Source organism: Pundamilia nyererei, unplaced genomic scaffold (assembly GCF_000239375.1).
Source record: "Pundamilia nyererei isolate P.nyererei 1_Seehausen unplaced genomic scaffold, PunNye1.0 scaffold00304, whole genome shotgun sequence".
NCBI lineage: Eukaryota > Metazoa > Chordata > Actinopteri > Cichliformes > Cichlidae > Pundamilia > Pundamilia nyererei.
In genome coordinates, this window is record NW_005187705.1 from 205,025 (window position 1) to 218,817 (window position 13,793).

At 41.5% G+C, this 13,793-nt stretch overlaps 1 protein-coding gene across 1 annotated transcript in view; it reads right to left on the bottom strand.

Moving 5' to 3' along the window:
• Positions 1 to 13,787, bottom strand: part of slco2b1 (solute carrier organic anion transporter family, member 2B1) — a 25,840-nt gene extending 12,053 nt beyond the window's left edge. The window contains exons 1-7 of the mRNA XM_005751239.1: positions 13,718 to 13,787; positions 11,496 to 11,600; positions 10,332 to 10,469; positions 9,893 to 10,055; positions 9,274 to 9,498; positions 7,264 to 7,362; positions 2,036 to 2,166 (exon numbers count right to left, since the gene is read on the bottom strand). Coding sequence (XP_005751296.1) covers positions 2,036 to 2,166; positions 7,264 to 7,362; positions 9,274 to 9,498; positions 9,893 to 10,055; positions 10,332 to 10,469; positions 11,496 to 11,561 — 822 coding nt within the window. The 5' untranslated portion in view covers positions 11,562 to 11,600; positions 13,718 to 13,787. The remainder of the gene's footprint in view (positions 1 to 2,035; positions 2,167 to 7,263; positions 7,363 to 9,273; positions 9,499 to 9,892; positions 10,056 to 10,331; positions 10,470 to 11,495; positions 11,601 to 13,717) is intronic.
• Positions 13,788 to 13,793: the final 6 nt, after the last annotated feature.

Consider the following 13,793-nt stretch of genomic DNA (forward strand, 5'->3'; position numbering starts at 1 on the left):
CACACACACACACACACATACTTACTCCCTATAATGACGACCATTAAAACCTCTTTGGATTGCAGGTCGGCTTCAGTTGATCATTATCGCATCGAGATAATTAAGATAATCACTTGATTTTGGCTGCTGCCATTAAGATGCTTGAGCGAAGAAACCACAAAGGGCTTCTTGAATTGATGAAAAGTACTGTGATATATTGGCTACAAGCCATTTCATTTCCTAGTTTTGATTATCAACCTTCACTCCTTCCTTCAGTGGTGCTTGTGTTTGCTGTGAGGAGAGAAGACAGATCTCCTCCTCTATCCCTGTGTAGAAAACTTCATCCCACATCTGTGCAGATTATTTAAACAAAAATTCATATTCATCATTTAGATAACAATAGCAGCTCTCGGGTCGTCTGGTAAACTATCGTAAAATAAAAGTTTTACAACTTTCCCACTGGAAAAAAAGCAATTATAAAAGGTCTTTAAAGATCCATTCATTGTCTTCTTGTTAAAAGTCAGTCACAGCTAAGCAGTGATTCCAAATGTTCGGCCGATCGTGGCTCAAGAGTTGGGAGTTCAACCGGAAGGTTGCCGGTTCGAGCCCCGGCTTGGGGCTCTCGGTCGTTGTGTCCTTGGGAAAGACACTTCCCCCGTTTCCTACTGGTGGTGGTCAGAGGGCCCGGTGGCGCCAGTGTCCGGCAGCCTCGCCTCTGTCAGTGCGCCCCTGGGTGGCTGTGGCTACAATGTAGCTTCATCACCAGTGTGTGAATGTGTGTGTGACTGGGTGGATGGCTGGATGTGTAAAGCGCTTTGGGGTCCTTAGGGACTAGTAAAGCGCTATACAAATACAGGCCATTTACCATCTTCGAACTCCTCACCAAGCTTTGAAGCTAAGCCCAGCCCACCTGAGAAAGAAACCTATTTTGGTTGGTTTTATTCACTACATTGGTCTTTCAGTCATGACTCGAGGTGAGGGCCGGAAGCCAGTCTGGCTATTTAAATCTGTGACCTGGTACCACATGTCAGGCTGCCAAACATAGCTTTGCCACACCTAGAAGCTGAATACCACTCATCATGAAACATAATTCAAAAAAATTCAAGTATATAGAGAGGACCTGGCAAAATAACCAAAATAGAAGATAAAGAACAATGCATTTAAGTACCAATTGAAAGATTAGCTACTGGTGTATAGCTGGCGAAAGATGGAAAGCCACAGACAACTGGGGCGACCGTGGTTCAGGGGGTTGGGAAGCTCATCTGTAACCAGAAGGTTGCCGGTTTGATCCCCCAGCTCTCTCTGTCCTGGTCGTTTTGTCCTTGGGCAAGACACTCCATCTACCGCCTACTGGTGTTGGCCAGAGGGGCCGATGGTGCGATATGACAGCCTCGCTTCTGTCAGTCACAGGGCAGCTGTGGCTACAACTGTGGTTTGCTTGCACTAGTGTGTGAATGAATAGTAGAATTGTAAAGCGCTTTGGGTGCCTAGAAAAGCTCTGTATAAATGCAATCCGATATTAACTACAGATAAAACATTATGAAATATTTAATAAAATGTTCACTTGAAAAGCCACTCTCCAGCAGAAAAGTTCTATGAAAGACCTGTCAGGTGTATTAATGATTAATCAGATTGATATCTATTTTGTTGGTGGAACAAATGTACAAGTTTTACAGTTTTGCTATTTACGCTCTACTCAACTGTTTTTCTTCCCTAGAATAGAGTTCATCAACCTGTCAGAGAACATGAGTCACTGTGAGCCCCCTGTAATTGTCTTCAGTTACACCTGCTACACATGCGCATATCTTGGATCTGTCTGGATTAATCACTAAGCTAGGGCGAGGCAATTATAGGTGTGTAAAGAAAAACAAAGTCAATGCATCTGATGTGCTTCAAGCATTAGCCCTTGAGTGGTGCTGGATTAAATGTTACAAATAACGTGATCTGGGATATTAAGGCCCATAACAGATGCTGACTATGCCCATGAACATTTTCTCTACATGTAAGTTCAATTACACCAACAACAACTCTTCTGTATTAGATAGGACTGACTCACCTCTTTGAGCATGTTTCTGGGGAAGAAGAGGTAAGGTAGTGCAGTGAGAAAGAGGAGGCACGAGGCTACCAGGAAGCCAAGCCACCATGCTCCCACCCAGCGCAGGTCTTTAGTGTCCAACTCAATCTCCTCTGGAAACAGAAGAGAACACAAATCATGAAATCCATGCAAAGAATTCATCCATCCATTGTCTTCCACTTATCAGGGTCAGGGGGGCCAAGAGGCGAGGTAAAGCCTGGACAGGTCGCCAGTCTGTCGCAGGGCTAACACAGAGAGACAGATAACCATTCGCACTAACATTCATGCCTATGGGCAATTTAGAATAATCAATTAACCTAACCCCACTACATGCATGTCTTTGGACTGTGGGAGGAAGCGGGAGTACCCGGAGAGAACCCACGCAAACTTAACACAGAGAGGCCAGATGGTGAGTCAAACTTGCTGTTAGGCAACAGAACTAACCACTGCACCACTGTGTTGCCACATGCGAAGAATATGACTCTTTTTTTTTTCATTTTATTTGCAGCTGTTTATTGCCTTATATCAGCCAATAAATTATCAATACATGTAACATAGGGTTAATTCACTGCCAGCCCATAAGCCTATCATTCATCCAAGTACATATCCAAAAATTCTTATATAGGGTGTAATATTTACGCTGCTTTAACCTTTAAACTCCAAACCAATTTGCAACCCACCTCCACTGCAGCTGCCCCTTTTCATTATACCTCCAAAGTAATCATGTGATATTAGTTCTCAGTGATGCCTGCTCTGTTGTGAAATACAACCAGGTGGAAGTAATCTTTTGACTCCAGTAGTTCCGCCTAAAGTAATAATATACAAAGACTGAATTTGCTTAAATTCATGAATCTTCTGATAGAAATACGTCTGCAAGTTTGACTTATAACTTGTTCTTCACATTTGTAATATACAGTCGATAATTTAAACGCATACTTGGACCTAAATGGTGAAACAACTGCCCCCCAAATGACTTACTGAGCCAGTTAAGGGAAAAACCTACTGTACGCGCTTTATGGTATAACAACAAGTCATCATACCTCCTTTGTTTGAAAGATGTGTCATTTACACAAAAAACAGAAGTCAGATGAAGCCTACGCTGGTGGAGTTCCATGTTTGGACAGCCATTGCTGTTATTTATAGTTAGGGTTGGTCATGGAGTCATTCCTAACAAAGAACTAAAACTGAATGCTTTTACAGTACAAGCTGAAATCTTCTTCCCTGTCAGAGGTTGTTCTGGATGAAACACAAACGACTTTCTTTTGCTTGGTAAAAGTGAGCTTCCCATAACTCGATCTTGCAAGAACCTACAGGTCCCTGGTTCTAGTGTTTTCACCGTGTGTAACTTGACATTCAGTACTGTGTGAACGTTCTAAGCAAAATCTGATGAAAATTTAGATGCTAGCTGCCTGGTCAGCTTCACCTCAGCTAATTGGATTCCTTCACGTCAACCTCTGGCTCATGTTTGTGCTTTTGGACCCTTTTGGAGCATTTTTAATTATCTGAGCTATAATACGGCTGCTCTGCATTTAAGTGTACTAACAGACCATCCCAGAAGTCTCAGCACCAGTTTTAGAACTTAGTATTTTTTTTCTTTGTTACTAGAGGGGATCTGTGCATTTGTGCAGTCTGCAGGTGCAAGAAGAACTTAGCAGTCCTAGAAATAAACGTTTTAATCAAATATAAACCAGCAGCCAACATAACATCAGCCAAATGTATAATTGGAGGTTTCAAAATGCACACTAAAGAAAAAAAATGGATGCTGTAATTGTGTCTACATCCTAAAATTTATAGATATCAAGACACAACCTGTAGTCTGTAAACACAACTTTCCACTAATTTAACTGTACACCAATGACATGCTGCCAATCTGAAACAAACGTCACTGCCCATCTAAAAATATTCACTTGTTTTCCTTGATTTATTAAACCAGTTATGGCTTTGCTTATCGAGGGACACCAATGAAAATGGTTCTACCTATCTGTTTGTGGCTGCACCCATGACGATGAAGAACCTCTGCAGATTTTAGTGACATTCATGTTTGAATCGCCAAACAATGAAGGCTAATCCCAGTGGAACCTGATCATTGAAAAACTCCGTGGGAACTTTGCAAGGCTGTAATTACTGAAGATCAGGAATGAGTAACTCTCTTGGTCCTGCTCTGACAACAACAACATTCCAAAAATCTTGCAATGGACACCTTAACCTGCTTTACCTGTTTACTATATTAACCTCATTGCACTGCTCAGTGTGCAGTTATTGTCATGTTAAGACTGCTCTGCTTTTATCTATTATCTGACATTAGCACTGGTTCCAGTGGTGAAGGTTTCAAATAAGGTGAGTGTGACAGCTCTTATGCAACAGCAACCAAGAGAAGAATTCCAAAATAAAATCCATTAATTGTAGAAAAACAAAGACAAATGTTTTGTTTCCAAAACAAAAACAATGCTTTACAAATTTTAATCTATTGTCCAATTACTGTCCTCACTGTCAATCCAGCTGTTATTATTGGAAAACCTTCCCAGATATTTCACAGTGTAGCTGACTCTTTGTAAAACTAAAGAAGAAAGGATGGATAAACATTAAAAGTTAAAATACTTTAGTTATCAGAAAAATCTGTTGGTTCCTTAATTTCATATCTATTTATTACATCTCCTGTGATCCTAAATGAGTGAAAGAAAAAGGAGGAATGTATCATCAAAACTGCCTAAACGCATTTAAAGTTGAGCTTTTAAGCTGATAAAAATACTTATTGCTAATGAAGCACATGACTGCTGGTTAAAATCTATAATTGGTGATTTTGGTGTTTTATTGACAAAACTTTATAGAAAAACAGGGACAATTTGTAGTGTGTGCAGTAAATGTTTTTTTAAAATATTGTTTCATTGAACATATTTGTCCTTAAACTCTCCTCTGAACATATTTAGTGCTTACTCAGCGCTAAGTTGCCTGAAGGCTCAGTGTAAGCCAATGAACCTACATGCCAACTGTGTTACAAATCAAACCACATCAAAAAAAGCTTTTCATTTACTAGCCCACCAACCACCACTGTCACTGGTGGTGGTTGGTGGGCTAGTAAATGAAAAGCTTTTCATCACTTAAAGGTGTCACTACCTTTAAGTGTGTCAATCCCTAATACAGGGAATACAGATCCCTAATACAGATTACGAGGTGACAGCTTCAACTTGCGTGTGTGCTGTTTTATTTTTTTTCAAGGAAATTAAACTTAAACATAACTCTCCAACCTTAGCACCACAAATTAAACCTCAAACATACATTCATGAAGCAAAACAAAAGCGCCCTCAATTTTCCACGTCCCATCCTGTCCCTGGTCCCCACAAAATAAAATAAGATATACACACTCGCACACATTCTCCTCTGTATGTTTTTACTTACAAACACAGAATTGATGCAACATTTTACATTTTTTCTAAACATGCAAATTGTTAAACATGTTGTGTGACGGCACATTCACTTTCACAATCTGTTGGCCCATGTACGCATTCCACTGGGAATGTTGAAACAAGCAAGTTATTGTTTCAACACGTCTGTAAAGAGACTGTAACATCATTAATCATGCAGACGTCAAACGACTGCAATGCCTGATTGAATGTCACGAAACTCTCACTCAACTTAGATCAGAAACGAAACCTGAAATATGAGCAGATGTAGCAGAACTATTGATCCCAGAAATGGTGGGAGTTAGCCTGTTAGCATCCAGCACATTACCAGCTAGCCACTTAAGGTTAGGGTCACACATTAAAGCAAGAAGCTTAGAAATGCAATGTCACAAACATAAAGTAATCCTGTTTCTTTTCTCATTACTAGTTTTCAAAAGTAATTAGTTGCTTTGTTACTTAGTTACTTTTTAAAAACATGGGTTGAACCCTGAATATGTATTAAAGCGATAGACCTTCCAGCCCAATTTTATTGTTTCTGCATAATCCATCATATAACATAGAATCAAATGAAAATCTTTGTTTTTAAAACTTGTTTTATGAGTTTTAATCTTTTAACTTTATGCATCAAGCAAAAATTAAATCATATATAACAATCTTTGACTTGTAGAAATGTTTTTAACATTTTTTTTAACATTTAAAACTATTTTCTGCATATTCTAGCAGATAAAATAAAATAATGTTTCGTGTTTACACTCTTTCAAACAGATGCAAGTAAAACACAATTGGTTAGCAGGAGTGGGGCCGGTGACTGATAATTAGTATGACTAGTTCAAAGAGCTGACTGTAGAGTATTTAATGAAATAAATATAATAGTTTCACTGAAAACACCTCAGATCCTTGTCTGAACATATTTCTAATCTGGATATCTGCCCTAAGCCTGAAACTTTCAACAGCAAATAATCTACTACTTCAGCTACAAAATACCAGCTTACACCTCCAATTACGTCTGGCTGAGTGTGAAGAAAGAAGAGGCAGCAGGAAATCCGCCAAAACATGAGAAATGCTCATTCACGAAAGGCTTCACAGCTTGATCATTTGTTGGATGTCAGAGTTTTGAGTTCAGTTGATTTCTATTATTTGCACCAAATATCGACAGTAATGACGATGCTTCGTTATATAAGTTAAAAACATAACAATGTATTGTTCCAAGAGACCAGTGCCTCCAGCAGAGTCGGGTTCAGTATCTCCACAGCAGTAACTGCATAAAGTGTGCAAACACTGACAATCTCCCGGTGTGCTGAACCCAAATATTAATCTTTAAATATCATTCTTTGTTTCAGCATTGCTTTCTCATGAGTAAAACAGGATAAACTAGAACACTTGTTTTTAAACCGCCACCCTTTTGTAGAAATGTTGGCACGGCATAAACAGCCCGAGGACTGAGCGCTGCTGCAGCGTTTCCAGTTAGCAAATACACAAAAACAGGTCATTAGGGTGTGTATCTGTTACAAAACCTGTCTGCGGCCTGATGGTCACGAGAACATGGCTGTCTTAAAGAACTCCATACCACCAGTGAAGACCTCAGCCACTGTTTGCCAAACTGCATCATTTAAATATGATTTATTTTATGGGTTTTTATCTTTTGTAGAAGATTTTAGAGGAAATGACCCACATTAGTCAGCTTTACACTGTTTTTATTAACACCATGTTGAGTGCTCACATGCAGGAAGTCCTCCTTTCCTTTTAAAAATGAGTAAGATAAACTTTCTTTAAACAGCTGTATAGCATTAGGACAGTGTGCCTCCTCACCTTTGGGTACCTTGTCAAAGTCAACATAGAAGCGTAGCATGAGGGCCCCAGTGATGAATCCGAAGGCCGGGCCAATTGAGGTCATAGCAAGGAGGATGCCTGGAAGACACGATAAAAACCCCCCTGAGAAGATGAAAGAGACGCCTGCTGGCCAACGGGTTGACCCTGACCTTTCACCTCAAACATCACTTTGGAATACTTTACCTGCTTTTTTCAGGCGCCTCCGTCAAACACAAAAAAGATTCTGCTAACCAAACATTTCCTACCTCCTCACCATCACATAGACAGATTCATTATGAGGTTACAACAGTAAACATTATACATATGGAACAAGAAGCAGCGGCGAGGTCTGTGAGGTGTTACAAAGAGCTGCATGTGGCTGCTGTGTCGCTGTCCTGCAGTTCTTCTTACACTCAGAGGCCTCAACAAACTTGAAAATGAGATAAAACAGCAAATTTGTTGTATGAAGCAATCTCACATTTAAAGAAAAGGTTTTAACATCTGAGCATGCCCAGCTTTCCTTACACCAGCGTGACAGAAAACAAAAGCAAAAGGAGAAGAAATCACACCGTGTCTACAAAATATGCAGCAAGGGCAGCATTTGTGCTGAAATTAGGACAACAATGGAGCTATAGTGAAGAAATTTCACATCATTATTAAAGACTTCCTGCCTGCAGGTCCCAGGATTATAATTAAAACAGGTTTGTTGTATAAGCAGAGACGCCGCAGGCTAATGTAACTACAATGCAGCACTACAATCACGTCTGTTGTCACAGTGACTGTTCTGTAACAGGTCAGGTGAGCTTCTTGGACTTTGATGACCTCGGTCTCTGCTGTTATCGCCTTCTCATATTTTTATAACGCCCAGTTAAAGTTCTGTAATGTGAGTTGACCTGAGCAGAAAATCTTTCATGGCCTCAAGTGATCTGCTTTCAGTCTGTTAAATACAACTCTTGCCAATGTTTGCCTGATAGTTATGAGGAACAAAGGTATTTGTTACACAGCTATGATATAACAGTGGGTGGTAAAGGAAATGCAGTCATGCTGAAGAGCAATAACTGTTGTGTCTCTTTGGGTCATTCTGGCTTTGTCTTTGAATTAGAGGAAACTTCCCTATTGTTCATTTTCTTTCTTCAAAAAAAAAGTCCACCACAGAGACCAGAAATCTGTTTCAGCGATTGGGGAAAGTCTTCTGATTCTTTTCGTGTCCTGTCTCCGCCTCAAACATTCAACCCAACAATGGTTTGAAGCTGGAAGTGCGTTTGGACCCTTTTTCTTTGGATCAAAGACTCAACACTCCAGCCAATTAGAGAGTTTAAATATTTTCCTCCTGATCTGCATCACAGTTGGCAGTTCGGCGGGAATTATGTTTATCAGAGTGTTCATCCAGACCAGCCAATCAAGATCTTCTGTGAGATCAAATTTCAGAAATCAGTTATGACCAGTTTTGGTATATGAGCTGTGTCTTAGATTGCAGTCATCCGTACTTCAACAACAGTTTCAAGTTTGTCAGCTATGAATTCTTTGAAAGTAAAAAGTTTTTGAACACTTCAGAAAGTATAAGCTCATAGATGGAGGATACTCCTTAGTGAAAAATATCTGGTACAGATGTTAAGTCATAGAAAATGTTATTTTCTGTGCTCAGAGGCTCAAAACGTGAGAAACATTCATAAAATGCAGTACTCAATGTGTATAATGTTGTTCTCTCCCCTTTTGCACAGTCGGGGAGTGTGTCAGGATACATTTCACTGCATGTTGTACTTGTATAAGTATGTATGTGACAAATGAAGAATCTTCAAACTAATCAGCAACAGTTGGTTAAATGCAGTGCACTAACACTGATGAGACCCTGAGACACTGATGGACTTGGGACTTCACTTTGAGGAAACCCCCTCAAGAGACTTCTTGACATCTTCATCTCAGGTGTATTGAACCTCTAAACTACTTAATCTCCCAGAACGTGACATCGGGACCAAATTGCGAGTTAAAATATCATTCTCTGCTTCCTACCGAGGTAGAGCGGGGAATTCCTTTTGCTTGCGTAGTCGTCGATGTAGGAGATGCCAAAGGGCTGGATGGGGACAGCTCCGACGCCCAACAGCAGCTGACCCAGGAGCAGCATGGGGTAGATCCCCTGCTGGGCAGGGGTCTCCTGTTTCAGGCAGGTCTGATTGTAGGATGAGGTGGTGACTGAGCTTTCTGATTGGCAGAGGTTGGCACTTTTTTCATTGGAGGCTGTTTGGAAATCAGAGAGACACTTTTAAGATTGTCTGAATTCAACACACAGATTTTGTTCTGTGCAAATAAAACTGAAAGGGAGAAGATTCAGTCTGAACTCAATCTATTTCTAATATACTGGCACATCAGCTAATTAACGTCCCTTAACTGGACCTGTGAACTGTGTTTGTGCTGTTGGAGCATTAATAATCTGACCAATAATATAACTGCTGTAAGGTTACTGTGGTAACAGAGCGTCAGAGAAGGCTGAGCTCCAGTTAACCAGGAAGTATGTAAACCAGGGACAGTTGATAACTTACTCCACAACATAAAGAACATTCAAAAAACTCAGGAGGTTCGATGTGTGCGTGTGTTTGTGTGCGTGTGTTTGTGTGCGTGTGTGTGTTCTCACCGATGATGCTCTTCGTGTAGTGGTATGGTTCACTCATGAAGTGCGTTACCCCCATCAGCAGAGAGGCCAGGCAAGCGAGCAGAGCTCCAGCGCCGATATACCGTGGCCGATGGACTCGACTCCCAAAGAAGCTCACAAAGATGATGAGGATGGTGTTTCCCACCTGTACTCAGACACACAACATCCGTAATGTAAGACTAACATCAAAGATTTCCAATCCTGTCACCTTCAGGTTCATATTGAGGTTTTTGTTTGTTTTCATCAAAAGGACAACTAAAACATCTCAAACATAAAGCTTAGACCTCGTTCCGATTATCATTCATTTATCGCCATCTTGTATCGTATACTGGACTGTATTCTCAAACCAAAAACAAACTTGTGACTTTCTGAAGAGCCATGAATTCATTAAGCAGGAGTTCAGAGTCCTAGCTGAACTGACCTCGTTGAAGGAGGCCAGGAGCCCAGACTTCTGGCTGGATAGGCCATAGCGCCTCTCGATGGTGGAGATGGAGCTCTTCATGTAGCCCGACACCAAAAGCTGGGCCAGCTGCAGCAAACTGTGGCAAAACACAAAGAACTGCAAACAGAAGAAGAAGAAGACAGAAAGTCAGAAAACGTATTTTAACACAAGCTGCAGTTCCCCTTACATCCACACGACGCAACAAACTGGCAAACAGACTGACAGGCTGTGTTAAAACCTCCGAAGTCCAACTTTGCCGACTTAAATTCTGACATTTTATTTGGCTTTACTTCACACTAGTTACCACACCTGCTAACATTAGCATTTGAGAATCTATAGGTGGTAACTTGTAGCTCCACCCACAGTGCGGAAGTAACCTGAGGGTGGTTACATCCATCGTGCATACTGAACAGTCTGTTTCTGGCTCAATTTCAGCACAACGTGAAAGGTACAGACAAGAAACAGTATTTTTCTTTGCCCTGAGTTCGTCCTGGGATCATGTGACTGGAGAACAATTCCAGGATGAAGCTCAGGATGTGAAGTTTCAGTCCCACAGGTTCCAGTGTTTAGACAGGCGAGCGTCTGAGGCAAACTTTTAAATCTCTCCGCTGCCTGAAGGGATCTGATCTCTGACCTTGCCCACTTCTAATTTTACTGTCACAGGCATTGCTACAGCGCCATGTGATCCTGTGATCAAGTCATTGTGTTTCATTTGTTTTTCCAGACACTCTGGGAGAGCAGACTAACGAACGCAGCTGAGCGTTCTTCTTCATCACTTTAACCCTGGAGAAACCAGGTCAAATTTGACCCCATGGGTTCTCCAGGGTCAAACACTGAAATCAGATCTTTGTGGGACGAGCTGTTAGAGACAAGCCTTAACCACTGGAACATCTGTCTGACACAACATCGGCCTTTAACTGTTTACAGTCCACCGTTTTTACCCAGCAGGCCTCATACGAGCCCGGACAGGCCCGAGCACCACTCCCACTTTTTCAGCTCTAAGTTTGAAATAAACAATAAATGTTACAAATTTCCTTCAACTCATCTTTTCTTTCTTTCCTTTGTTGTAATACCCTTCCTTTCTCCCTCAGTCCCTTCCTTCTTTCCTTCCATCCTATCTTTGCTGTGGCGCTGCAGACAAACCTTGATGCTGTTGAAGAGACTCCTGGATCGAGCAGGAACTCGTAGGCTTCTGGGGTCAGAGGTCATGTTGAGGCTGTTGACTCACACGGAGACTGAAGAGTGACCCTGTGAACCACAAACATGGGTGAACCTGCCATTCATCGCTTTTATTCAGCAGAAAGTCCAGCACAAACAGCCCGACACACTCATGCTGAGCAAACACTACCTTCTAGAAGTACTGAGTGCACACACACACACAAACACACCTACACACACACACACACAACCCTGTTCAGCTATCTTAGTGAGGACCTTCATTGACCTAATGCTTTCCCTAGCCCCTGACCCTAAACCTAATCATAACCTAATTGTAACCCTGACACTAAAACCACAAATTTGAAGGCATTTAAAGGCTTCAAATTTGTGAGGACTGGGTTGTGTGTCCTCACAAGTGACTGTTGGTTCTCACAAGTATAGCAGAATGCAGATTTTGGTCCTTACATACACACACAGGGCGTGTGAGTGTTTGGATATAGAGCTGCTGAGTAAAACGTTGATCGTTCTGAGGGTGATTTGACACGGCGTCACAGAGCAGCCAGGTCAGCACCTCTGCGACGGACAGGTGGATGGTGACACAGGTTGCTGTAGCTGCTAGCTTCACCTGCACTGGACCTCTGGATCTGTTTGCGCTGTTCGAGCCTTCTGCAGCATTTTTAAAGAAGAATGATAAAAGCTTTGGTCGGAGTGTTTTCACTACCATCAGCACTGAATGCTTATTGGCTCAGTTAGTAGCCAGAGTGCATACTTTGGATATTTCTTCATGTTGACAAATATGAATTTGCAAAATTAACTTCATTTTTTATTAAAAATGACCTGAAAAGGCTGTTTTCCCATTGGCTTCTGTCCAACTAGCTCTTAAACTGTCAGTGTTTCGTAGGACGCTTCAAGCAGAGGAACTGCATTCACCAGTTGACGGCACATTGGCATTCACCCTCTGGGCACCATGAATGTCTGTGAAGAAGTCATCACTTCATCCTGGACCAGTACGGTGGACTGACTTATGTTGGCACAGCCATCATGGCGAAGAGGAGTCTGGTTGGAGGCTTTTATTGCGAAGGGCAAAGGACCAGAAGACAAATGTTGATGTTTACCAAGAAGGTCAAAGCTTTTTTTTTCTTTGAAAGAGTTTTTTTCCCCTAAAACAGAACTGAATGTGAACAAAATTCACAAGAATGTGTTTGATTTGATTTGTGCTGTGTGGCGCATTTCCATAATCAGGCTGAAATACAAAGACAACAACAACAGGAAACAGAGAAATTGTGGTAGAAGGAGGTGGAGAAGACAGGAAGTAGCTTCTTATCTTAGACGTCAACCGATTCTGTGACAGATTTTATCTGTCAGAGCCACAAACAGACGACCTTCATGTTTGAAGATAAAACCGATGACCACCACCTCCACCCTCTGCCTCCACACAGACTTCACGGAGTGAGGTGAGATTCCTGATGGTTGGAATAATCTGAATGTTTGTGATGAAGGAAACATTTTCCTTTGGCCAGTTTTTCAGGTCTTCCATGTTGCCAGTTTTCCTCATCACTGTTCGTGAACATGCTCGATCTGAAGATTGCTGATGGTTTCCCCGGTGCCTCTCCAACCAAAGCCTGCTAAAATGGGACTGGTTGGTTTTTGTTGGACTACTGAAAGAAGAAAAATCCTTGAAGGTGTCAGGAAACGATTTCCAGCAGATGTCCTACAAGTCGGGTCAAAGACAAGTTCTTTTTTTCAGTAGATTAAATGTTTGACAGCAAGCACAGTGTTTGGAAACAAGCAGCATGGGATAATGAATAACCAGGATACTGATAGCTTATCACACAATCAGGCCCACTCATGGCTCTGTGTACAGGCTCCTCACATCGTCACCACGTCCCTGAAGAACGAGCAAACTAAACCTGGGAATAACTAATGCCATGCAGGTCATGACATCATTGTTAACTTTATAATCAAGATTTAAATTAATATTTAAACACATTTTATGATTTCTGTTAATACAATATTAGTGCTATTGGAACTCTGTGAAACCTCTGACTGAGCCTGGCTGCGGAGCTCATTACGCTGGTCTCTGACCATGTTTAGCTCCTTGTGATCGCCATGACTGGAAAGGCCGTGTCACACACCAAACAGCTTAAAAATCCAGCCACACACGCGCGCGCACACACACACACACACGCACACACTCGCGTACTCACAGCTTTAGTGAAAAGTCCCAGCTGTCCCACTAAAAGCCTGAAACCTCCCACAGAGAAAAACACTCAGACTCACTGT